The sequence below is a fragment of the Chenopodium quinoa genome, unplaced genomic scaffold (genome assembly GCF_001683475.1).
Source record: "Chenopodium quinoa cultivar QQ74 unplaced genomic scaffold, ASM168347v1, whole genome shotgun sequence".
Classification (NCBI taxonomy): Eukaryota; Viridiplantae; Streptophyta; class Magnoliopsida; order Caryophyllales; family Amaranthaceae; genus Chenopodium; species Chenopodium quinoa.
Window position 1 is genome coordinate 5,001 of NW_018743505.1, and position 27,359 is coordinate 32,359.

The 27,359-nt window shown below is 34.8% G+C and overlaps 2 protein-coding genes and 1 pseudogene across 5 annotated transcripts; 1 reads left to right on the forward strand and 2 right to left on the reverse strand.

Moving 5' to 3' along the window:
• Positions 1-529: 529 nt before the first annotated feature.
• Positions 530-5,025, reverse strand: LOC110739582. 3 transcript variants are annotated; one of them, XM_021920039.1, is made up of 3 exons: positions 4,817-5,025; positions 3,219-4,113; positions 530-921 (listed from the first exon to the last, which is right to left on the reverse strand). In XM_021920039.1, exons 2-3 carry the CDS (start codon positions 4,076-4,078, stop codon positions 747-749), a joined length of 1,035 nt encoding a protein of 344 aa, XP_021775731.1. In that variant the 5' UTR covers positions 4,079-4,113; positions 4,817-5,025; the 3' UTR covers positions 530-746. The 3 variants fall into 3 exon arrangements, with proteins under 3 accessions (XP_021775731.1, XP_021775730.1, XP_021775729.1); XM_021920038.1 differs by having other exon boundaries at positions 3,219-4,210; XM_021920037.1 differs by having other exon boundaries at positions 3,219-4,123; positions 4,817-5,024.
• Positions 5,026-8,301: 3,276 nt separating this feature from the next.
• Positions 8,302-12,291, forward strand: LOC110739583 (transcription initiation factor TFIID subunit 14b-like). 2 transcript variants are annotated; one of them, XM_021920040.1, is made up of 7 exons: positions 8,302-8,443; positions 8,724-8,887; positions 9,037-9,125; positions 9,237-9,458; positions 9,534-9,721; positions 9,818-9,936; positions 12,022-12,291. In XM_021920040.1, exons 2-7 carry the CDS (start codon positions 8,780-8,782, stop codon positions 12,106-12,108), a joined length of 813 nt encoding a protein of 270 aa, XP_021775732.1. In that variant the 5' UTR covers positions 8,302-8,443; positions 8,724-8,779; the 3' UTR covers positions 12,109-12,291. The 2 variants fall into 2 exon arrangements, with proteins under 2 accessions (XP_021775732.1, XP_021775733.1); XM_021920041.1 differs by having other exon boundaries at positions 9,534-9,700.
• Positions 12,292-12,696: 405 nt separating this feature from the next.
• LOC110739584 lies at positions 12,697-22,669 on the reverse strand (annotated as a pseudogene).
• Between the last annotated feature and the right edge of the window lie 4,690 nt (positions 22,670-27,359).

Genomic DNA, 27,359 nt, shown 5'->3' on the forward strand with positions numbered 1-27,359 from the left:
CCCTAATTTCGTCGGCAAGCCTTCTCCTCTTCCCGGTGACAGGTGTTGTTAGACCGTTATACCGTCGTTTATGTGACAAACTCATCTGAAATTTTGGGAGTCGCGGTTCATTGGCGAAGATAGTCTGACCTCAATTTTGAACCAAAACATCACCGTTTTGTCGGACGTAGACGAGGATACTAGCAAATTTCAACAGATGTTTTAGGGAAAGCTTCGAGGTTTGGATTCCGGCGAAGAGTAGAAAAGGTGGAAGGAGAAATTGCGGAGGTGGGGAGTCGGGGTGTTTGCGGTGCAGTTTGGATCATAAACCGCACTTTCAAAAAAACCCTTTTTAAAACAAAACTTTTATTTTATATTATAATTATTAGTTGATAATTTAAATATTAAACTCTTTTTATTAACCTTTAATTAACTAATAATAAAACATTAGCTCATATATTTTAGTTCTTTTATATAATTTTAATAAAAATATAGTATAAAAATCGCAAACCACACTTAGCGGTGCTTTTGGAAACCGCAAACCGCAGGAATAAAAGCCTTCTGGCAGCATTGATTGAATGAAAAATCCACTTCATTGGTTACAACAGTCGATTCACTATAGTACAATAATGGCAGCTCCTCCACCATGCTACATAAAATGCCATAGCAATTCAGCTCTGCTACAACAATGGAGCTAAGCAGCTGTACAATGGTACGGAATAAAGAAAGCAAACCACGCAATTTGGAGACCTGTGATTGCCCTAAGTCTAGATATTAGAAGCATTCAGGGCCATCATCTTGCATTGCTCATTCATGGCCAATAGCTGGGCTTCTTTCTTGTCTAATAAAGCATGCAACCTCACATTTTCATCCATCAGTTTCTGTACTTCAGCTTCTTTTTGCATTTTCTCCCCCTCCAATTGGGTTGTTTTAGCAGCCAACCTGTTTTAGGAAGAAAAAACACACACACATACACACAAATGTAAATTAGAGTACAGTTTCAACAAGAAAATGAAAACAAACTGCAATTTCTCAAAGTAACATTTAATTGCAAGATACTATTACACTCATAAGAGAAACATATTGAAAAGTAGATTTTGTATTCAATTTTACAATACCCAATAACCCTTGAACATATTGAAATCAGTCTTTTGAATTCTAGTGATAGAATCAACCTCTGGAGAATATAAACATAAATATACACACTTCACTTTGTCTTCTGATATGGGTATAACAACCTTTATGTCCCCAAAGTCTTGCACCTTTGTCCAGTTTAAGGACAGCCCCCTGACAAAACTATTCAGCTTTTAACGTATGATAGTCGGATATGTAATTATGTAGCCACACCCAACACACATACGAGTGATATAGTGTACAACCAATAACACCAAAAAAGCAATTTAACAACTCCTTCCGTATTTCCAAATTCAACTTGGTTATTGTAGCTATAAAAGTCGAGAAGAGGTGAAAATGGGGTCCATATATGCGACTACTTTTGCTTAACAGAGGAGAGAAATAAACAGTAAGGGATTAATTTATATAAAATTTGGGCCACACAAAGTGTCATTGTAGATGGAAAAATTGAATAAAGGTAGAAGAAATAGAATGAATAAAGTAAAAGTGAGTTTTAAAATAACGAATGAAAATGGAAAATGAGTAGAACTTAGGAAAATGGAGGAAGTACTAAGATACTGAATACTTGTATAATACTTTGCAAATGCACCTATTTATTATAACAAAGTAACAACTACAACACAAAACTACCAACACAATTTGCTATATGTCACAACCTGCTAATTGCCCGGCGTCAAAATACATGACATATTTACCACAAAACAAACACATTGTGACAACAAAACAGAGAAATGTTTTAGCAAAATAACCAACTATTATAATACCACTTGAAAAACACCCCAACATTTCTAAGTAGGGATGAGCTACAATTTCGGGTACCTAGAGGTTAGGAACGGGTTCCGATTAAATGTACGTGTTAAAAAATTAAATAGGCTAATAGACTAAAAATATATCAATTGGTTTGTGTGTGTGTGCATACCCGGGTAACTGAAATCAAAACTAGTACCCGACAAGTCCGATTTTCAAAATTTTAGCAGCCAATTTGCCCGAGTTCTAAAGTTGAGGAACCGGTCCTAACCAATTTCCAGTCATTCTTTGTGATCACCCCTATATACAAGTAAGATATCTCATTGCTTATACTCTGATCAATTAATCTATAATAAGTTGTCATGTACTTCCAGTGTTTTATTCATAAGATAAAACATAGTCATGTTGGAATCTGTTCAAACTGTCTCAATGTATAATTTCGAATATCACCTATATATATATATATATATATATATAGAGAGAGAGAGAGAGAGAGAGAGAGGGTGGGTTTAGGATCATATAAGAAACCTCCTTAAGGTGACAAGGGTGAGAAATAATCTCAACCATCATATATAGATATACTGTTATAAGATTTGTAAGCATTTGCTTGAGGGGAAAAACATATGCGGCTTGTAGGGAAACCTATGAAATTTTTTAATTGGATCACTTCACAGACCTATGAAAACTTTTAATCGAATCACTTCACAAGCTTGACTTATGAAAACTTTTAATTGAATCACTTCACAAGCTTGACTTATGAAAACTTTTGATTGGATCACTTCACAAGACAGACCTATGAGAACTTCTGATTGAATCACTTCGCAAGCCAGACCTATGAAAACTTTAAATTGGATCACTTCGCAAGCCAGACTTATGAAAACTTTTAATTGGATCACTTCTCTCTAATTTATGGTTTTCTCTCTCTCAAATCAAATCTTAATCTGTCAATTGATTTATGTTAGGTCAATAATTTCAATTTTTGGAATAAAATCATTTGATTTTCTCCTTTCTACATACTCTTCTCCATCTAAGTTACAACAATTTAGATTTCAAATTTTCAATCAATAAGTAAAGTATACAGGCATAGTTTCTCCCTCTCAATTATCTTTTGCTTTTGGTATCAAGCTTTCAAATTTTATTAGTGCTTGTGTATTCAAATTATTCATAATTAAACTACACAAACTTTGGTGGCTGGTGTGAACGATTTATAAAAGCAGCAATAATTTGAGCTTTGTTTGTGGACTAACAGATCAAAAATAACCTTCTAAAAATCACTATAATTCAAAGCAACAAAAAAATAATAATGGTGGCAAAAAAAAAATACGGAGTACAATATAAACAATTGAGCAAATACTAACCGTTCAAAGAGCTTTTCAATAGTTTGGAATTGTTTCTCAGACGAAATGAGTGTTTCTCTAACACTGATGAGACTACTGACATATGATTTCAGAGACTCAAAATCACGCTTTACGCGAGAAAGTTCCTGCTCATTTTCTGCAGCTCTTTGTCTTTGCCTAGATGTCTCTTCAACCAAATCTTCAACTCTCTGCCTCATCTCATTCAATATACAGTTTGTTCCAAAAGCAAATCTTTCCATCTCCTCCAACTTCAAAGACATGCTTTCAAGTTGAGTTTCCTTCTTCTTAATTTCTTCTTGACTGAAGTTTACTTTCTCCTTCTCAATAGCAGTTTCAGACTCTGCAATTAGGACCCTTTTAACCAGAGTTTCCATCACATTTGTGACCATATGCACAGATTTTAATAGATCACACACATAGGCTCCATCTTTATCACAAACAAGACCACTCTGATCACTTGTTCCGGTAGATGTTACATCACCAAGGCCATCAAAAGACAAAATATCAGTATATTTAGACCAACTAGATAATGGAATTCCGTCCTTGTCAACAAGCCCTATCCCTTCCAACTGCTTTATCCCACAAGATGCTTGTGCTAAGTGCGGAACCGCCATTGTTCGTGCTCTAGTCTTCAAATAGGTCAATAAAGTTGCCGCTGTTTTCACTCTCCGTAATAAAATATCCAACTCGTTATCTGCCTCCACTTCAGACCCGGCAATAGAGGCTTTTACCTCCATACATTTCAGTTGCAATGCATCAACTTGAGATTCACATCTTTCCATCTCCTCCTTCCAAATTGCATTCCTTTCACCTAACCGAGGCTTCAAAACTGATAAATCAGTATGCTCCTCTGCTGCCATTTCCTTTATACAGTCCCACAGAATAGCCTTCTTACCTGAGAAGCTCTAGAAGTAGGCAATACCCGTAATCATTATAACATAACAAAGATTAATTAAGCATACTTGTGAAACATTCTACAAGAGTCAAGACTTCTGCATACATAAACATGTGACAGACGGTCAGACACCAATATTATTGTGGAGGGGTGAGAAGCTGAGAACAGCTGCTAGATCAGTTTATTATACAACAATTACATGAGAAAAAAATAAATAAATAAATAAATAAAAGGAAAAAGTGATTCAAAACTATTCAGACAATAGTAAAGCTCCACCTTCAACCTATACAATCAAGCACTATATATGGGGTAAATCATACCATACACCAACCACATAATTTCTCAAATGATGCAACAACAACAACAAAGCCTTAGTCCCAAAATGATTTGGGGTCGGCTAACATGAATCATCATAAAAAATAAATTTCTCAGATGATAAAGAAACAAAAATACTAAGAATTTAAAAGGACATGAAGAGGTAATTTAACAAATAATTAAAAAAAAAAACCCAGATCAATTAAAAATCAGAAAGTAAAACCCTAAAAGGTAACTAAAATAATAATGAAAAAAAAATACCCATTAGCAGTACTGAAAAATCAGAAAGATCTAAGCTTTAATGAAATTTAAAAAAAAAAAAGGAATTCTAATTTCAGGGTTTTGGATATGTTCAACAGATAGGAAGACATAAGATAAAGAAACGCACCTTGAGGAGAGAGAAAGAGAAATGAAAATTAAGAGCTGTTGACGCCGGGTTCGATGAAGTGAAGAATTTGACTCAGGGAAAAGAGAAAAAGATGGAAGATGATGACGGGATGTCCGTCTTTGTTTGCAAGGACACCGATTTGGTAAAGGTGACCCCAACGAGAAATTAAGGGAGACAAACAGAAGGCATATTGGGCCGGTGGTTAGCCTTTTCCGTTTTTTTTTAGGGAAATTCTCAATGGTAGGTTTTTGCTTATTTTCAATTGTAGCCAAATTTTTTTTTGATTATCTTTGGTAACCCTTTACTGTTAAAAATTTACATCCGTAACCTTATTAAGCCTAAAACCGTTAACTAACCGTTAACTTTAACCATGGTCAACTTTTTTGTCTCTATTCAACCATTCTCTTTCCTTAGCTTCCCTTCTTTCATGGCTTCCAGCCTGCCACCACCCAACCCCAAAACCCCCACGACAACAAGCTAACCACTACCCCTATCTTCTATCTATCCCTAAAAATACCACAACAGGCAGCCGCCGACGCCCGCCGTAGCCAGGCCAAAGCCCAGCCACAACCGCAACCAATTGATGGCTTGATGCCCAACCACGGCAGCAGCAGCCCTCTGCCCCGCCCTTAAATTTGCCGACTTGCTTCCCCTGCTGCTAGTTTGAGTGTCGTAGTAGATTGACTGAGCACCCTGCCTAGCCGTAGCAATGCCTAACGGCGTAGCCAGGCAGAGTGCCTAGCCACGCCATTGGGGTCTGGGTTGGGGTCGGGGTCGGTGTTTGGAGAGAAAGAAAGGGTCGGGGTTAGGGGAAACATCGTGGGGTCTGATTTGGATTGCCGGCATGAGGGGTTGTTTCGAAGGTGGACGAAGGGATTGGGGATGTTGGTCGACGGTGGCCAGCGGGATTCTGGTCGGTAGGTGGTTCCTGGGATGCTTGTCAATGGAGGTCAAGGCTGGTTGGGGATGGGTATTTTATTTTCTTAATAATTTAATTTTTAAAATTAAAATAGTTAACATTTTTTTCCTTTTTTTTTTTTTTTTTTGAATAGTTTAACCTTAGTTGAGTAGTAAGTTAGATTTAACGGAAAAATCATCATTAAGGTCAAGGTTGTAAAATAATGAAAGTTTAGGGTTACCAAAGATAATCGAAAAAAAAAAATTGGCTACTATTAGAAATAAGCAAAAACAGGGGGCTACCATTGAGAATTTCCCTTTTTTCTACTCCATTTTTAAAAAAATTACAATATGTTGTTGGAGAATAACCTAATTAATGACAAGTCTAGCTATTTAAAAAAAAATAATTTTTTTTTTTTCCGTTTCCAAGGATTTGAGATTTGAGGATAGTGTTCTACTCTTCTCTCGAGTTTTTTTTTACCCAAAAACTTAATTTTACAGGTTAAAATATATTTACCGATTTTCTATCATAATTACTCAATAATAGAGCAAAGGTTATTCTTATTGTTTGTAATTTTTTGTATATTTATTAAATAGAGTAAAGGTCAAATAGATGTTGTTTAGTATAGGTTTAAAAAATGAAACTTGTTTTTTTTTTCAAAATGCATCAATTTGACTAGCTAATTTGTAGAGGTGATCAATGGGCGGGTCGAGTCGAGGTCATAAAAAGTTGTCCATTTCTCAGGCCGGGTCGGGCCAAGCTTCGGGCCAGAAAACATGTGCCCAAACTAGTCGAGCCATACGGGCTTTTTGGGCCAATTTCGGGTCGGGCCAAAAAAATCAACTACAAATGCAAAAAATCCATTTCCCAAACCCGTCCAGACTATATGGGTTACTCGAACAATGTTATAGGGGGTTACTTTTTTTTTTTACAAGTGGTAACATGGTGTGGCCAGCCGCACACAAAATGCGCTGTCTAATAATATACTCCATATTATATATTACTTCCTCTTATCTAAATTAAGATGACATAATTTGACTTTGTGCATTATTTACATAACTTGCTTTGACTTCATTTTATGATGTCGTGTTGAGAAAAAATATAGTATTATATGTGGGGCTATGTTAAATTCGTTTCAACATCTATTTTTTTAAAATTAATATCAATATTTTATAATTTTTGCTCATAGACAATCAAGGATATTTATGTTAGAAAGTATGCATTGGAAAACACGTGTATGTTTTATGTGTTTTTCTTATATAATTCTGACTTTTATATTACTGCCTGAGATAACCTTAAACTTAAAAAACTCATCAAATTGGATGAAAAACATAACAATGTTAATTAATTTCATATTAACTACGTTTTTTTATTAGTTGACACCTTTCTTTAATTTTATCAAGTTTGCCAATACACAATTCTAATGATTGATATCTCTTATTATTGACATTATTTCATTATATTTTGAGACGATTCAAACAAGATCCCACATGACTATGTTTTATTGTAATTATAAACACAAAAGCTAATTAACGTGTAGTTTGTGATTAGTGCAAAAATCTAACGGTGTTAACTAAAACAAATGGAGGAAGTAAATTTTAAGCTAGCATGGGAGAAATGAAAGAAGAGGAAGATAATAAGTAACTCCTTATCATCTTCCTAAGTCTTCATTTATTTTCTTATTACAAATTTGTTTCTTTTAGTTTTTTTTACCTACATATTTTTCAATTGATGTTTGATTTGATTTTAGTGGATAATGTGAAATAGTAAAAAGGTTGGTTTTAATTTTAGAAGCTATGTGAATTGAACATAGAGTTTGGTTGAAGTCGCCTTTGAGCATTGTATATAGTCTTGAAATTGAGGATATATAAAGTAAAAAAAGATCATCCATTATTATCTAGAAAGAGGGGAAAAAAAAGCTCTTATATATTAAAAAGAAAGAAAAAAATGGAAAGCGATAGTGAGAGAAGAGTGAAGAAACTTTCGTCAGAAGAAGAGGACCTAATGCGCGCAAAGATCGAATAAGAAATTTAAAAGAATGCCGGAGAATTCTCCCATGGATACCACTAGGGTTGAACTGCAGCCTGAGAATGTGGAAATGGACTCTTTCGTGGAGAACACGCTGGTGGTAAAATCACCGAGCAAATCAAAGGTTTCATATAGCAATATGATAAGAAGGAATTCAGAGGAACAAAAATCAGCATCCAAGGGATTCCTGGACAATGATCTTGATTCACATGATGATATTTCCAAAAAAATAAAATGAGAAAAATCTAGTTGATGTCTAACATAAATTTTTAAATGTATCTGCTTTCACAATATATTGTTTTTCTTTTATTTTTAAAATAATAAAAGTAAAATCGCAAAGTGACACAAAAACTTATGCAAATTGTGAAATAATATAAAATGAAATATTTAATCTCAGATATTAACTTGGACTCTCTCGGAAAAAAAATGTATATCAAATCATAAAAACAAAATATTAAAAAAAAAAATACCAGGGACTCGGGAGGACGAAGTAGCAGTTTTTTTTTTTTAAAAAAATAAAATAAAATACTCGTAAAAAATAACTGGTGGTAGTAAAAAATAAAAAACGGATTAAAACCCAATTTTTTTTTTCCCGGAAAGATATTAGGGTTCGTCGCTTGGAATTCGTGAGGAATTTTCTTTCAATCTTAGCAATCCAGAAGGGTCAAATCTCCCTTGTTGTTGGCACGAAAACCATATCAGTAAGCTAAAGGGAGTAATAATTTATTACTCCGTTTTTATTTTTTTTGAATTTCGCCATTTTAATTTCTGTTTTTTCTTGATTAATAATTTAGGTAAGTTTATGTCTCAATTTATATATCCAGTGACATGTATTAAATTTGAAATTGGTTGTCGAAAATGAAGATGATAACAATACTCGTACTTCATAGTATATGAGTGCTATATTTCATTATTTTGGGTATCTTGTATTAACTGATAATGGTGAAGCTAAGTTTTGATCGATTTTATTACTTTTGGAAGGTGTCGGGCATTGTGATCATCGTGCAATTCGGCTATAAATTTTGTTTCGATTTGCAATGACTCAAGTACCAACTTCTGCCCCAAAAGATGGGGTTGATCTATCTGATGGCAGCGGCTCGCCGCTTAATAAAGCTGAAAATTCTCTGGAAGAGAGAGAGAAAAAGGTTAGAGTAATTGTTTTCAAGATTTACTGAAGAATAGTTTTTTTTTTTTTTTTTTTTTTTTTTTTTTTTTTTTTTTTTTTTTTTTTTAAGGGAAGTCAGTCATGTTTATTTCTACTCTGTTCTAACTTTAAACAATGGGTTATGTCAAGAATTCGAGTCGAAGAGTCAAGGATGTTGAAATTTCCGTGCCAATTGTTTATGGAACCATTGCGTTTTGGCTTGGTCGGAAGGCAACTGAGTGAGTTTGTGTATTTTGATTTCACTTATTGCCTACCTAGTGTTTGATAACTTGTCTAATTGAATTTTTAATTATTTACTTATTTTGTTAAAAAAAAAAATAATAATTTAGGTCTCAATCACATAAATGGACAGTCTATGTTCGTGGGGCGACAAATGAGGATTTGAGTGTTGTAGTTAAGCGTGTTGTTTTTCAACTCCACCCGAGCTTCAATAATCCTATCAGAGTTGTTGATTCTCCACCTTTTGAATTGTCTGAATGCGGTTGGGGTGAATTTGAGATTGCCATTTCACTATACTTCCACAGTGATGCATGTGATAGGAAATTGGACGTGTGAGTAAATTCTCTCTGTTTTCTTTGTGCTCTGACTAAAGGGTGGATCTCATTAAGTATTTAACTTCTCAACAGATTCCACCATTTAAAACTGTATCCTCTAGAACAGAGTGGTCCTCAGTCTACCAAGAAGCCTGTTGTGGTGGAATCATATGATGAAGTTGTTTTTCCGGATCCTTCAGAGCTCTTTCTTGCTCGCGTGCAGAATCACCCTGCTGTTGTTGTTCCTCGGCTTCCTGCAGGTTTGGAGCTACCACCCTCTGGTATGATGTGATTCTGCTTTCATTTTTTTAAAATTATTCATATTCATGGAAAGACTTTTTTTGTAAGCTTGCTTAACTCTTTAATTGATGCATCAGCTCTGACGGAAGAAAACAGTGATCGGAGAGGGAACACTAAAGATCACCCTCTAGGCCATTGGTTTATGAATTTTTCAGAGGCAGATGAACTGCTCAAACTTGCCGCAGCTCGTCAACAGGTAAATGCGGTCATCTGGTTTCTATATTAATCTGTTTGGCATTATCGTAGTTTCTAAATTTGTTTTATCGTAGGATTGGTTATGTTCTTTGTGATAAACTCTAAATTAGTGCTTGGTTTAAGACAGTTACAGTTTCTGATGTGTGTGTGGTGATTACTTGATTTGCACCCATATAGTAGATTTCTTTTTTGCTTGTTATACTGAACTCCATGCACTCACTTGTATGGTAAGAGGTGGACTCTGAACCATATTGTTGTGGTGTTGTGGTTGGGTTTTGAGTTGACCTTTCTCAGTTTTTTGTCTTCGAGCTTGGAATGGCTAGGAATAAGTTCTGGTAATGTCCAAACAACAGTTTATCATATTTTCTGCAAGGATAGAACTTACAGTGGTAGCCGAGGGAGGTGTTTTCTTCCCAATTGATTTGCATCAGCACAAAGTTGCTATAAGTGCTTTCACATATTTTAAAGTTCTTGGTACGTTAGGCAATTTGGCTATAGTTTATAATACTTTGAGATCTTATATTTGTACTTTAGGAAATGTTTGTTATATTTGCATCTGTAGTGGGACAAAAAGTCTGCGAACCTACGTCCTATTCTGTTTCCTATCTGGTAGATTATCTTGGATTCTTCTTGATCATTACTTTGTATCATACTTTCAAAAAAAATATATAAAATTACTTTGCATCATAGTTGTCTACTTACTAATTACAACTTTAATGCAATTGAATTCAAGCTGTTTGAACAATAGAATGTTTGTCTATATAATTGCCATTGTATATTAGTGTAGAAGTATAAGCTATGAACAGCCTGACTTCTGATATAAATTTGTCAGTTGTGATATAAGAATTGCAATTAGTACTTCTTACTATTGTAAGGCATGACCGCATTACTTGTGAATTTGTGATAGTGGATTTGTGAATTTGTAATTTCACATGTCCTGAATTATTAGTTGTGATTTGGATTTTTAATTATGGTATATGATTGTATTATGTGCTTGAAGATTTTGAGCCAATAAGACCAGCCACTAGCTTGAGTATCTTTCTCCATTGTATATCTCTTTGGTTGGCCTTTTCCCTCTAGTAAGCCAAATAAAGATGGTAAATTCAACATTTTTTTTTGGCCGAGGTTAAGGCACATAATGTACCCCTTTGCCCAACACCAGAAGTTAAATAATAAACTATTTACCCATACAGAACTGCATTCCTGCTTGAGTGAGTGCTAGTATTAGGATGTATCTTGTAGAAGTCACTCGGTTGTCTTGGTAATTATGGATGACATTGAGTTACTTGGTCAATTATTACTATGATGATGATGATATACTATGAAACCAAAGTAAAACATGTCCCCATGCATAACTTTTATGCTGGATATGTCTGACATTTTGTTTTCGCAATTGCGAAGAGGCTGCCTTGATCAGACTCTATGGGAAAATGCATTGTCTATGATGCTAAATTTTCAAGAACATGGTATACACATGCATAGAAATTCTGCAACTGCATATATATTGTGATTCAATGTAAAACATTTCCCCACTCATAACTGCTACTTTGGACATGTCTGACATTAAATTGTATGCCAACTTGTTTTTGCAACTGCAAGGAAGCTGTCTTAAGACTATGGAAAGAGACACTGTCTATGATGCTGAATTACTAAGAGCATGGTATACACATGCATAAAAATTCTTTATGCAACTGCATGAGGTGATTTGGTTCCGAAAGTATAACCAATGAAACCACTTTTGCATAGTCATAGTAGATTACTACAACTGGGTTCTAGACACTTGATCTGTTTGTAGTATATGTTTGTTTGTGTTTCTTGTTTCTCTATTGACTGCAGTACATAACATATTCATATTTCTTGTTCATATGTGCATTTTTTTATGCTCATCCATAGATAAAATAATGTGCTCACTATGTTATTACCTATACGCGCTCATTGGAAACTAACTTCAATTTCTCAAACTTGTATGATGTAACCACTTATGTTGAAGAAGCTATACATTTTGGTGTATTTATCATGCTTCAAACCTTCTGATTAACAATTAATAGTATATTTTTTTACAAAAAATTATGACACCTTGTAATAGGTACAAGCTCATATTGTTAAGCTAAGAAGACAAATGAGTATGGTGGAAGGCTCTTCTGGGACTGCGGATCCTGCCTCAGCCTTTTAAATGTATTTTCTGACTAAGAAGAAATAGCTCCTTGTACCAGTTTTGCTTGTGGTGAAATTTACAATTAAGACTTCATAGTTTAACATTTTCTTATCTTGTAAATAAGTTCGGAGTAAATGTATTTGACACAGTTGAGGTCGTCAATTGTTTATGGATATGTTATGTGCTACATTACGCGCTGTTCCTCATAATTTTAAAGACATTATCCAATTTACAAAAAATTCGAAGTACATATTAAAGTGGGGCTTTAGAGAGATGGGCAAAAATATGACATATACAGTCATGCAAATTGGCCTGTATAATTTAATCTTTTATTTTGAGCATAACATAAAAAAAACAGAATGAGAGATCAAATCTTGTTTTATATATCCTAAGATAGTAACCATAGTTACCAACAATCAAAACAAGATTGGAACCGTTAAACACTACTATTGTTTATTACCTTAGATAGTTACCAATTCTTTTTATTTGCATTTATTTATCATTGGATATCAGAGTAATTCAAATCAGGTCAAATCAGGTTAACTTAATATTATTTGCACTTTCGTACCATATTTGTATCCGCCTACCTTATTTAAAAGTTTGTGATGAAGTCAATTATTTGCAGCAATATGAAACATGAAAAATTTCGTTACATTATTGAATCTCGCCTTGACATCTTTCCCTTCTATCCACCTTTTAACTGTTCACTATAGTACATTTCAAATGAACCTAACAAAATGGAACTGTACAAGGTGCTCCAACTCATTTTTGCCCATGTAGTATGTCCATCTAACGGCTACAACATCCTACCTCTAATTAGTAATTAGTACAATAATAAGATTATCAAATTTCTGACATATTTGCAGATGGCAAAGAGTGAAGAAAAAGGAAGTTTCTGTATCTAGAACTTGAAGCTCCACTTCGCTGGGCTTCGGTAGCTTTGGCCTTGATAATTTCTAATCGAGTTTTTCATACTAATTATAAAATGCAAAACTTGATATTTACAGCAGCCCAGTTCAAAGTTCAACCTCCTGGAGGTCATCCCCAGAATTGTCTCTATCCATGTGCAGATTACCCAGCAACTGATCACCAGGCATAGACGAAAGTGGGGAAGCTTTAATCTCACTTGTTGAAGGCGGAGAGAATGTATCGCTTTGAACTGCACTCCATGAAGCTGTACGACGAGATTGAGGTGCAAGAGAGCTTATCCCACTGTCCATTGCACCCTTGCTAGGTAAGGTATCAACACTAGAAAACCTCTGCATTGTTCCAATGGGTGCAGGTGCTAGGTTTTGGAAAGGATCACTAGAAGAATTTTCTCCACTTAGAGAAATTTCATTTCCGCTTCCAGAATCAGTGCCTGAAGGCTGTTCATTTGTCGGTGCAGCCATGGGAATGAAAAACTTGGTGCCAGTGAGATTAGCAGGTTTAGCTGATGGTACAGATGGTGCCTGGAACAAATTTGTAGAGGCCCCGCCACCCTTGTTGAAGGTATCCACATACCTATACAGAGTAAAAATTCACTACTGAAAAATATATACAAACTTCACTTTTAGAAAGATTAACACATTATAGAGAATAACAACAATCCCCTCCCCACCTCCAAAAAAAAAAAAGCTCACAAAACTGCTATTTGCAGCAGCAAAGTGGAGGTAGATGTCATTCAAGCCTTAAAATTTAGTAATGAAATCTATACGAACAAGGGGAGTGCTTCTTTCCCTTAAAATCATTCAGTCCATCCGAAACACTGAGGGTGGAGGAGGGATAAAAAAATATGATTGATAATGCAACCAGACAGGGTAACTGAATCAGATCACAACCCCAGCAAAATATTCCAATCACTTCATAAGTTTATTATAGAGTACCAACAGAGATGAGGGACTCTAGAGAGGACGAAAATCAAGAGATAAATAATTCATACATACCTTGATCGTACACCCATCCGACTGCGTGCTGAAAATTGATTTGAGCTAGGCATAGATGGTATAGCAGGGCTGCTTTCAGGGGTTGAACTACTAGGTGGATCACCATTAATGGCATGCATTCCATCATTCAAAGCATTCTTCAAGTTATAGTCTGACCTTCCATTTTGGAAGGCAGCAGTCGGTGGTGGTGGCAGAGCAGATTCTTCAGGAGTTGGTTCAGCACCTTCCTCCACCCACCTCTTTAGCTTTTCGTCGTAATAGAATTTATTTGTGTCCCCCAACTTAGCCTTTCATAAAATAAGCATAACCAATCAGTAAGATACAGATATTTCATATATTTTGTGCAGGTACGGAAGAAATCTAAACATAAATATAAATTGTCTTACCTGGCGGCCTTGAAGAGGCTTTAAGACCAATCCAACAGTCTTTTGCAAGATCTGAGCACCAAAGTTAAAACGACCAAAGCGAGATGTTCCTGCTGAACCAGATTGTTTTACCACTGTACTGGAAGAAGTTGCTTCATTTGAAGAATCAACCTGATCCTATTTCATATCAAATTTGAAAAATAAAAGGTTAACAACTACCGTGTGTGTGTGTGTGTGTGTGTGTCTCAAGGGATTAGGAAGTACAATAAAAGTACACGAGCATGTGACTATACCGGCTTAGTTTTACCAATATCTGGCTCAGAAATGCTTCTAGTTTGCAATGTCATTTTACTTTCATCTACTGCCCACTGGCTTATGGGCTCCATGGATGCTGATGGAGTCAGTGACGACAGACCCATGGTTGATTGACTGCCCGTTACATTCGTGGATGCTAATGGTGTCAGTGATGAGACACCCATGATTGATTGACTACCAGTCACCTTAGGGCCCAGTGTCTGAAATTGATTTTCACTGCCTTGATAACTACTTTGTGTTAAAGACGAAGGACCAGGTGGCGGAAGTCCTCCAACAACACGATGAGCAGTATTATCAATAAAGTTCAGCAATTTACCCACTATCTTTGCTGGAGCTAAGTTACCTGCATATCCACTCTGAAAAGGTTACCAAAAAAAAAAAAAAAGGTTAGAGAAATTGCACCACAACTCCTTAGCAAAAGAAAAGTTGAGGTCAAACCTGCTGGTGAGTCCTAATCCTCTCTTCAAGAGATGACAACAACTGTTTCAATGTATCTGCCTCCGGTGATCGTCCAATTTTAAGAGATTTGTAAACAGCTTGACAGTATCTGAATTATGCCATCATCTTAAAAAAAAAAAAAAATCAAAGGACAAATGTCTTCAACAATTAAACTAAAAGGCTCATATACATACTTTAATGAATCCGAAATCCTTCCAACCTCAGCCAGTATGTGCGCATATATAAGTTTGTATGGCTGCAGTTGAAGCAGGAGAAACTGAGAATTCCCAAGAACCTTTGCATATTCATAAAGCTCTGTCATCTGCAGTAACAACCAAAAACCAAACATAATCTTCAAGATCATTTCTATCACTACATATTTTGCTCCAAAAGAAAATAAAAAATTTAATGGGGAGGCATAGATCTATATGATGGATAGTGAAAGGATGGTGCATAAGAAAATAAAACAGCCTAGATTATTAAGGGCAGAGAGCTACTATAAGCAAACTATTCCAACAGGTTCAAAGCATGAAAGCAGTACGTTCAAAAACAAAAACAAATTATAGAAGGGATCTATACATTGATGGTCAGGGTGAAAATCATAAGATAGTAACTTAGGTAACAGTTATTCAACTAGCTAAAGTAGTACGCAAAATGTGATAAACTATGACACACGATAAAATTTAAAGTAATATAAAAAAATACAAAGGACAATTTTATCCCCGATTTAAGGCATAAATAAATGCAGAGTTCTCTAGCAAGTAGAAACACCACAATAAAAGTCTAACTGCATGCATAGAAAAGCCGAAGTAACTTGTAAAGGAACTACAAGAAACTAAAATAACACCTGAATTGCCTCAGGACTAGCATACGTCCTTGGGAAGTTCCAGTGGTCTGCACCAATGAGACACAATCTTGCACTATCTGAATACTGCTCAAATCCAGCCTCTGCAACCAAGTAGCAGATATGTGCAGCAGTAACCTATACAATTGGACTCATATAAGAATGAAGCTGATAAATCTTCTAACTTTTCTACAACTGTAGACTAATGGATGGAAATGGCAATTTTGAAGTTGCAAACAAAGAAAATAAACAATACTTAACAGCCAACAGCTGCTGCCCAAAATAAAGTGGAAGACATACATCATGTTTTTCCTTCAGTAGACAATCTCCAAGATGGATAATCACAAGATGATCATTCTCAGTTCTATTTGCAGTTATTACAGCCAAATTTTCCTCCCAGTTCTCCAGCATGCTAAAACCTGCATTCTGCTTAGCATACTAAAATTTCAACGTTTAATAAAAGATATTGTAACTACCTCAAGTAAGCATCACCAAAGCTAAATCAAACATTTATGGGACATTCAACATAATTTCCCAGTACTATTGACAGTTCTTACAATTCAATTCTCTTTAAATAGGAAAAAAATAATCAAAATATACAAAATGCTCCCGCTGCCAATGCCCATAAATAATCTTCATGTTATCTTTTAAGGATACCCATGTGAGAAGAACCCCTTTCACATTTTAATCCTATCAATCAATCAAAGACGTAATCCAATAATGTGGGGTCGGCTCACATTTTAATCCTAACCCCACTAAAATTTAAAATGCATGTCCTAACGTAAGTTAGGTAATAGGAAGATTATTTAAGGTCGGAGGGACTATATGGTAAAAACTCAGACAAAGTGAAAGCAAGATATCAAATCCAATAACCTCTTTCCAACGAAGTCTCTTCGTTCTCCCTCCTCCAAACCCATGGAACTATGGAAACCCCTTCTCGTCCTCCCACAATTCCATCCCCTTCCACAACTCTCCTCCTCACCATCCTATTTTAGCAACCCCCTCCTCATAGACCCCCTTTCCCCTGTATGTATAACAGTATAAGTATTGCCCTTAAGTTGAAGCAACCCAGAAACCTTGCTGTTTGCACGAAAAAAGTTATCTAATTTTCCCAATTGATAATATTTCTGGAAATTGATTTTCCTTTGGCAATGGACAATAATCATATCAAATAATTTATACATCAATGTAATAATTGTCTTGATATATAAGTAGTATATTAATAATGTTTGTAAACTTAGCTAAATTAATGTTGGATGACAGGACTATTGAATTCTTCAACAAATAGTACAACATTAATTTACTTTACCTATTTTACTATAGCTAGAATTAATTTATTTTCTATAATTCTCACAACTTCACAAGTACCTTTCATCTAAAAATGCTTTTAGACTTCTAGTTGGCAGTTAATGGAATCTATTGAATTACATAATCTGGAACCACTCTAAACAGTTTGAAATTCATCTCTTAATAGAGACTAGGGCTTTTTGTTTTAGGCCGGTAAGAGGTGTGATCAGGAAAAGAGTTGAAGGGGTATTTTAGAGGAATCAGGAACTGAACAACTCAAAGTTTCAAACCGCTGGGTTTGAAGAGCTTTGAAGGGTTGGGTAAGATACAGGTAAGAAAGGTGTGTGAAAGAAAGGCTAAGGCAAATACAATTGTGGGGAGGGGGTTCAATGAAAGGATATGGGATTGGGAAGGAAGAAGAGGCTGCCATGAAAGTTAGGGGGGGGGGAGGAAGGAAAAGGGCAGCCATAGGATTTAAATAATTTTACGAATTAGGGGTTTATTTTCTATGTATAGTAGGATTCTTTGTTACATTATTTAAGAAATTATAGTGCCAATTTAAAGGGCCTTATGATTTTATTAATATGTGTGTGATTGAGATCAATAAAATGTAAAGTTTTGTGCTTAACCTTGTAAAAATAAGTGAGTTAATTTTCACCAATTCTAGCGTTTCTAGTTGAGTAAACTATTCAGTCCGTTTGATCAAATTGTTTAGTTTAGGTCCATTCGACTCTAGAGTACTACCTAGCATTTGTGAAGTCTGTTTGACGTAACAAAATCATATAAAAAACAAATAGCGGGTTGGAAAGTGCAACTAGACATCAGTCCTAACCCCTTACTGAACCTCTTAACTACCCTAAACTAATGATGTCAATTCTTTACAACGATTTATCAATACGTAAAATTCAATTATTTTTCCCAGTGTTATGAAGCAATAAGAAGCAAAGTTATGTACCTGCATAGACTGTGGCAACATATTTACTGCTTCATACACGTCATTAGCAGGCATCGTGCTGTTACAGAAAACCTCTTCAGGTTTTCTTGCTATCAAAAGGCACAAAGTTCTCAAAGGTGAGCCAACCACTAACTGGCTAACTGCCATTTTCTTCACGGTATCAGCATAAAGCTGCAAATTATACCAATAATCAACTAATTAAATGCATTAAACAAAGTAGCCAGGGAGCCTAGACTGATCTGATAAGAGAAGATGAGAAGTATACAAGTACAAACCTGATCCCCAAGTTCTCGGGCAAGAATTAGAGCAAATCCCCAGAGGTGACCGTCTTGAGCTCGTTGCAAAGCCTCCTTCTTTCTACCAGATATCAGAAGGTTTTGTACCTCAGTAGCAGTAGTCTAAAATAGCAAGTATCCATTTCAGTCTTTCACAGAAGTAATAATACTAGTTATAAAATGAAAGAAATACAGGAAGGTCCAGTATACCTGAATTTGTGCTTCAGAAGGCAAGGTCATCAAACAATTAGAAATTGCATTATAAACATTAAACTGGCCATCACTCCTCTTGGAAGATGCGAAGAGTTTGGCAACGGCTGATTCGGGAAGGTCATTTTCCTGACATATATGGAAGAAAACGCTTTTATTGATAAATATTTCTGAGTTCTGAAGATTTGAACGGCAAGTAATGTGACCGATCAGGAACCCATGCTTCATTTATTCTCAATTCCCACCAACCACCCCCCTCCCACCCACGTAGTCACATAACACACACACACACACACACACAGAGAGAGAGAGCAAAATCAACACTTGAATATCAGAAAATAGTGCCATATAAAAAGCCAATAAAGAATTCACTCAAATTACAAGGTTTGCTTCTGAACCAGAACATCTAATTTGTAAGTAAGAGCATTAAACCTTGAAGCACTTGTTTCTACGTTGAAAACACTCCTCACAACATACAAAATTACAAAGGTGAATGCTTTTTTTTAGTTTCCTGTCCCCATGCTCAAGCACTCTCATGTACTATTTTACAATAACATTCTCCAGCAAAGTTGTTCAGTTGCCAATAAAAGAAATCTTGTAACCTCAACTCTCAATTCTTCCGCATCAAAAACTAACTCCTCTTATCCCTCTTAAATAACCTAATTATTGCACCAGCAATAAGTCTCAGAAATAGGCATCATACATTGGCTCAAACTCACTAGATTAAATAACCATGCGTATGAATTATCTCACAAAAAAAAAAAGGGGAAAAAAGTGCAGATTCGGTTGTAATGCTGAATTTCCATTTCAAAAGACAACCTCAACTATGAAAATATTTCTAAAAACTATAAAATTGCTTTTAATTTGAAAAGACAACCCAAACTTAAAACTATCCCAGTTAAATTTTCCAAACAAAAAATGCAAAAGAAAAAAAATTAGGTATGGGATTTGTTGCCGAATAATACTGAACTTAATCCTGAACTAAAACAAGCAATCCCTTCTCCATTTCTTTCAGCGTGCAAAAGGGCCAAGCAGTAACTCCCAAATACCAAACTGAGAGAACTTACAACTGACCATGCATCAATAGCTAATGAGCCCCAAAATGTAAACATATTCATTCTTACCAAAATAGAAATCTATCATTTGCTTAATGCTGTTCACATGCAGTTCAAAAGTTGCGGATTGCCCAAAGGAAAATGCTATAAGCACAATCAAAGGGGGGAAAAGCCACTGGGTAGTTCACAGTGAATGCCAGGAAAGAAGCAAAAAACTTGTATTATGTAAACTCTTCAAAATAAGAGAGGGGTGGGGGGGGGGGAGTGGGAGCTACTAACAGTTCACAATCAATAGCAGATGCAACAAAGGTAAAAAGATTCCAACACTATAGATCAGCCACTTCAGGATTCAAAAACATATATACCTTCAGCCCAGTATCCCCGCCAAAGGATCGAAGTTTTCCATAGTGTTGACAAGCAATTTTTAGCAATGAAAGAAGCAATTTCGAACCTTGACGTTTACCATAATTCATTTCCAGAGATTCACTGTTTGATATCTTGTCATCAATCCATTTATTCATATCTTTGCTTCCCACATTACCACCAATTAAAGGACCAGGAAAGGACTGATTACACAAAGAATGGAAGTAGCTATAAGCACTTGTCTCAGAACAAGATGGATCCTTGCTCAAACTCACAACTTCCATCAAATTGAGCACAGATAAGAAGCATCCATCACTATCCTGCAAAAGGGGGAAATCACCAAATGAGGTCCAAATCTAAGATGAGAACTACATTAACTTGACATAGTAAAGCATAAATGAGTGAATATACCTTGCTTCCAAGTGCTGAAAACCCACCAATATTATTATCTTTCATAACTACAAGCTTCCCCCCAAACCCAAAAGTAACTAAAGCATGAGGAGGCCGACCTGCAGATGACCTTCCCTCACTTGGTGTATAAGAGACATGGTGAGCATTAGAAAATAAGGGTTGGGGAACAGCAGCTGCATTTTGACTGCTGTAATGACCAGTTGGGTATTGAGTTGGCTGCTCATTTTGCAGAGCCTGTTGAGCATGATTAAACAGCTGAAAATTATTCTCAGCAGAAAAATTGCTCAAGCCACCAGCCCAATTAGAATTATCATTACTCTGACTTGTTTGCTTGTATGTTTCCAAAGATCCTGTGGAACCAGAGGGAGTCTCTTGGCACAATTGATTGTTACCGTAGCTATTGTTATCATTGAATCTTTGCCACGACGGAACCACACTAAAATTGGTAGTAGCAACAAAATTTTCCAGGCCTTCACCTCTGGGACCTTGTAGCCCATCATTGTTAATGCCCTGACTACTAGTACTACTAGCATGAGTATAACCTGCTGAGGAGAGGAATCCATTTTGAACCTGTGAATTGCTAGTCTGATCCGTTGCATGATAAACTTCCAAAGAAAACCATTGTTGAGCTATTGTATCATAATACCAACCAGGGTACTGAGAATCAAAAATCATATGTGCTGGATACTGAGTTTCCTCATACTGTTGCAGAATGGAATTGTGTCCGGATAAATTTTCAGTCATACTTAATTGACTTATAGTTCCCACAGCAGATTGAGCTGTTTGTTGTGCATTAAAATTTTGGGATGACTGTACATTAGAAGTTTTCCATAGGCTGTCTCCATTTGCACCAAAGGTTCCTTGTATATTTCCAGCAGTGATATCAAAGCTTTCCTGCCCATTTAAAACTCCATCACTACCATGCAACTGATACCATTGTGCAGTGTTTGGATCATATTTCCATCCAGGGTAAAGGCTTTCCCAATACTCGATGCTATATGTATCTCCCTCATTTGGAGGTTGTTCAGTAAAAGCCCCAGTTGAACCTTGATACTCATTATGACTAAACAAACTCTCTGTAACTTCATTCTTTCTTGCCTCATTTCCAGGCACAGCTTTAGCTTCGGTATAGAAATTCCCCATTTCCCTCCTCCTAAGTCAGTAAAAAATTCGTCATAAAATCCAACACCACCACTACCGGGCATAGCAGAATCAGTAAAAGCACTCCATTGGACCTCCATAACACCACTCGTAGGCGAGCAACTAATCTCTCTCATCAGCCCTGACTGAACCTCGGAAGACATATCCCCGTCGCCTGTTACAGGCCATTGTCCAAAACAGACGAATCTAATGATACTAACGAAGAATTAGCCTCCCCATCAACAACAACCTGTTCCCCCCTTGCTTCAAGACTCTGTATCCCCATATTATCACAGTTTCCCACCACCTTAACCGTGTCCGTGCCACTATCTCCACGACTTATCTCGCCCGCGCTTAAATTAGCAAATTCTTTCAATTCATCAGACTCATTCCCATCCAATAAATCAGAAGCATGAATCAATCCAGTTGTTTTCGAGCTAACATCGTCGTCGTCATCATCATTTACTAGCTTATCAAAGAAATCCTCATCCGTTTGATCCTCCAACTCAAATGGAGGAATTGACGCCATTAATTTAATTAAAAGGAAAAATAAAAACCTAACAAATCACTCTATAACAACCAACCCAATTCCACAAACCCTAAAACCTCTACCAAATTCCTGCTCCCAACTGGAATTCTACACCAAATTAAAGATCCGAAGAAGCAAATCAAAAAACAAATTCAAACACAAAAACAGAACAAGGCCCCAAATACAAGGGTTTCGCAAATCACTCTCCTCTTGTTCCTCTCCAATAATTAAAAAATAAATAAAGATAAAATAAAATTGCGACAAAATTGAATAAACTGAGTTGGTTGAAGCAGCATAGAAGTCAACAGATTAATAAGTTTGAACTTACAGATCAAAGTTCCATAAACGTAGGTGATATCTGATCACGTCGGATGAGGAGAAAAATAACCGGAAACTGATAGAAAGAGGGGAAAGACAGTCCTCTATAGTCTGTACTCCGTTGTAATTTATTGTCTTCCACGCAGAGGTATGAATTTCCTTCCCCACGAGTCCAACCAACCCCACGTCCCCACACCAAAGCCCACCTTTTTTCTTTTTTTTTTTTTAATAAAAAAAAAAAACAAAAAAAACAAACCTTTAGGGGTGGGGATATCGTAAATAATTTTTTTTTTTAAATGTTACGGAGTAATATGGTAATTTGGGTCATATTTTAATAAAAAATTGTTGATTTATTTTCTAAAAAAAAATTGTTGATTTATAATTTTTAAATTTTATATACGAAATTGTCTTGATAAATCCTTTTAAATTGTTTATTTGATCTTGTTGTTTCACTAAATTAGAACCCGAGCGATTTATATAAAACCTATTTTTAATTTGTATATTTTAAAAATAAATTGCTATTATTCATGAATATAAATTACGTACATTTGATTATTTTAAAAATTTTATTTTCATCAAATTATGATATGGTGTATGTTCAACGTCGTCTACTTTATAGTTCAATGTAGGAGGTCATTTATTAGTGTGCTACTGTGCTATTTAAAATTGTTTCAATTTCTTACTATAAATTGATAGGTTTTAGTTGTAATGTAGAAGTTTTTAATATTTAAATTTAAAAAATGTTAAATATGATAACTCCAGAAAAAAAAAAATGACATCATCATTGCATTTAGGCAGAAATTTATTTATTAAGAGAGCGACGCATAGGCAGTGGTAACGTCAACATCTTCTGTTTTTGGTAATAGTTAATAGATAGATTTGTTTTCTACAACTCCTAATTCAGATTTAAAAAAAAAAAGTTATGCTAATTTATTCCGATTTTTTTTAGAAAAATAAATAAATAAATAATCAAATAAGCTCTATTTGGCAAAACTTTTGGTAGCTGGTAACTTTTAGCGGTCGAGTAGCGGGTAGCCATTAGAGTATTGGATAGTTTATAATTAGTAGTGGGTAGAGGTTAGCTGTCAATGTAGTAGTTAATAATATGAGTATCTAGCAAAAATTTATGTTAAAATAAAAGTTTGTGTAAATAATATAGGTATTATTGATAAAAATAGCATGAGCTGAGAGATTATTTACACAAACTTTGTGCTATTTTTTATACCTTGTGTTAGTTTGCTTGAAATTGATAATTTTTGGTATTCAAAACCAACTTATGTGTATTCTCATTCCTTTGAGGGAATTAATATTACATGAAAATTAATGTTAAGAGTATGGCATATTCAATTAACACAAGAGCTTTATACAGTGAAATGATCAATGTTGAATATAAAAAAATACAATACATGTATAAAATATCACGTACTTATTTAAAAATAAAATATATAAAATTTGAAATAATAAGAAATTCACATTAAAATAACATGAAATTATGAACCTGGATTACCTTGTGCATGGTATACCGAGAGTACACATGAAATTGCGCATCAAAGTAGTGTAAGACCATGTTCACTTCATCTTACAAAAAATTATATTCAGTAAAAATAATTTTAGTTCAGCAAAATTAATTTCAATTCATTAAGATAATTTCAGTTTAGTAAAATTATTTCAATTTAGCAAAATTAATCTCATTTTAGTAAAATAATTTCATTTTGGTAAAATTATTTTAGTTCAGAAAAATTAATTTTAATCTAGTAAAAAATAATGCCAGTTCATCAAAATTTATTTCAATTCGTAAAAATAATTTATGTTCAACAAAAATAAGGTGAAGTGAATAGGACCAAAGTATAATAAATGTTGTATGGTAAACTAGACACTTTGACAGTAAAACCCGTCTTTGTTCTGTCTTAGTAGATTCTTTTAGTGGCATGTTTCGGTCCTGTTTCCCCCAAAAATGATAAAGCATATTGTATAATAATTGGAAATTAGGGTGTGTTTGGACAATGTCCCGAGTTACTATTTTGTACTTGTTTTAATTTGATAATAATATTCGATTGTCTTTTATTAGCTAGTGTATTGATAATCAAGTTTGTACTTGTTTTAATTTGATGATAACGTTCAACTATTTTTTTTTTTTATTATGTATTGATATTTGATATTCATTTTTTTTTTGTTTTGTTTTACACAGTATTGATGATCATGTTGCAAATTTAATATTTTGAAAAAAAAAATTGTATAAGGAGAACCAAATTCATTCTTGTATGTTGTGATTTGAATATAACAAAAATATTTAACAGAAATTCTTATTTTTCACCAAATCGAAAAAGAATACAATTTTTCAAACTTCAAAATAAATCTATTAATTTTTTAAAATATACATGTTAATTATCTTATGATATGTAACAAATAATGCAATTAAAGACTTATAATCTTATCTAAGTTAACTATAATTTGTTGGTAAAAAATTGCACAATACATAGATATTTAAGGTGGTAATATTTGTAACATATTACTTGTGACATAGTATACCCAATTATTGATATTTATGGTACATTAAGGGGTCGTTTGGTTAAGACAAGGTAAACAGAATGGAATCAAGAAAGGGATTGAGGGGGAAAATAATGATACCTTTGATGTAATATGTTGTTGGTTACATAATCAATAAGTTACAGACTTCCCACCTTCTCCAAAACTTCTCCCTCATATTAATAGAGCACCACCCACTCCATCCTGACGTCATTTTTGGATCCCTTCCATGTCACTGCCACCGCCGCTGCCTCTCTTAGGCCCCACAATCGAAATTTTCTCTCTCATCTAATTATAGGTTTTAAAGGTCAAATTCACCCTTAAAAACTCTAGATCTGGAGTTTTTATTGGTGTATTTGACCATCTATAGCCATATTTGATGATAGAAAAAGGTAATTTTTTCACTTATATTATTTTAATTTTAAAATTAGTAGTAATTGGGAGGTTGTATGTGGTTTTTTTCTAGTGGTGGTGGGGCTTCGGGGTGGTTGTGGTGGTTTTGATTAATGGTTGTGGTGGTATCATGGTAATTTCAAAGTGGTTTCGTGGAGCGGTGGAGTTTTAGGGGCGTTTGAAGCTGGGGTCGTCAGTGGTGGTGACGGCTACAATGGGGACGGTTCACGATTGGCAGTGGGAGGTTGCTGGTGGACCAAGTCAGGTGGTGAAAGTTGGTTATAGTTGTTGGGTGTAGAGGATTTTGGGGTAATGGATGTTTCCCTTGAGGAGGTGGGGAATGATGATGGAAGAAAATTGGGTAATCAAAGGGGAAATGGAATGATTGAATTAGACAAACAAACAACATTAAAGGGAATCATGGCAGTTGATTCCCATTCCGTTTCTTGAAACCCCCCAACCAAACGCCCCTAAGTATTCTTTTAAACATTTGATAAAATAATAATAAGAAACCCATTGTTTTGGAAAAAACAACACCAGAAAGTGACGAGTGTCATTCGATATTACCCTGTAATTTTCCTAAAGCTCTGTCCATACTTTACTATTGCGATATTATGAAACAGAGAGTGTACTCCGTAAGTTAATTTAAGGAGTACTCTCTCCGTTCCCATTTAATTGACACATTGAAATGGGCATGGAGTTTATATGAAAATGTTTGAGTGGAATAGCTTATTAAGATGTTTATTGTAAAGTGAACATAGTGGAATATTATTTTATTCATAGAAATAGTGCACGGGGCATTGTAAAGTGAAGTTAGGCCCTTTCAGTTTAATTTTAAAAAAATAATATGGAGTATTCAGTAAAAATAATTTTAGTTTAGTAAAATTAATTTCAATTTAGTAAAAATCAATAACTTGAAAGAAAATATATTAGAAAATCAGTAAAAAATAATTTTAGTTTAGCAAATATAATTTAAGTTTAACAAAATGAATAGGGTCTAAGTGAATGTTTGAGTGGGGAGTGACGATAATTTTAATATAAATATTTAAAGTGTCCGTAAAAAAAAAAAAAAAAATAAACCGGTGAGCCATTGTGTAATAATATAGAAATAACTAGACATTAATGAATCCTCGCCATCTTTAATAATAAGTTAATTAATTATTTATAAACAACCAACAAAAGGAAGAGCAGCAAATTCAAGTTACTCAATTTTAGTAACAATCCATATTACTCAAGGGATACGCTGGTCATTTCACCGGCTAAGGTAGGGGTAGATTAGTCACGCTTGGATTAAAGTAAAGAAGATGGAGTTAAGATGACGAAAAAATGATGAGAAGGAAAAAAAGATGAGAAGGGGAAACCGAGATCTTCATTATTTAATAGGAGGCTGAACAATTTTTTCAAGGAGGGAACACTTATAAACAATAACAAATTCCTACCATTTAAGGTTAACCATGCCCTTAACTTATAATTTTTTTTAGGGTTTTCATAAAATTCGGTGGCGAAGCCACCAGAAGTGACATGTTGGGATCGGAGTTTGTTTGGTGTTAGTAGTGTTGAGGACGATCTATGTTTGTGGTGTTGGACGAATAACACCATTGTTATACTTTTGCAGACAAGTGAAGAAGGAAGAGAAGAGATAGATGAAGAAGGAAGGACTGCTATACACGAATTTCAAGACTAAAGGCATGTTCTCATTGATTGAACTCAGCTGCATTGAACTAAATATTTTATTACAGAAAAAAATTAGGAGTTGAACTGAACTGACTAAAAATAAATGTATGAGAACAAATCCTAATATTAATAGTTTTCAAAAAAAAAAAAACCCTAATACTACTATTAACAACATTGTCATTTGAGTAACAATATTAACATATGTCTAGAAGAAGGGCAAAGCTACAATAACTCAATAAGTATATA

What these genes read in the sequence shown, in the direction of transcription:
- LOC110739582 (XM_021920039.1), bottom strand. Translation starts at nt 4,078, where the DNA reads ATGGCAGCAGAGGAGCATACTGATTTATCAGTTTTGAAGCCTCGGTTA. An exon ending in ATTGAAAAGCTCTTTGAACG is followed by an intron (nt 922 to 3,218) that starts GTTAGTATTTGC and finishes TTCCTAAAACAG; the next exon opens with GTTGGCTGCTAAAACAACCC.
- LOC110739583 (XM_021920040.1), top strand. Translation starts at nt 8,780, where the DNA reads ATGACTCAAGTACCAACTTCTGCCCCAAAAGATGGGGTTGATCTATCT. An exon ending in TGGAAGAGAGAGAGAAAAAG is followed by an intron (nt 8,888 to 9,036) that starts GTTAGAGTAATT and finishes GGTTATGTCAAG; the next exon opens with AATTCGAGTCGAAGAGTCAA. An exon ending in TGTGATAGGAAATTGGACGT is followed by an intron (nt 9,459 to 9,533) that starts GTGAGTAAATTC and finishes ACTTCTCAACAG; the next exon opens with ATTCCACCATTTAAAACTGT.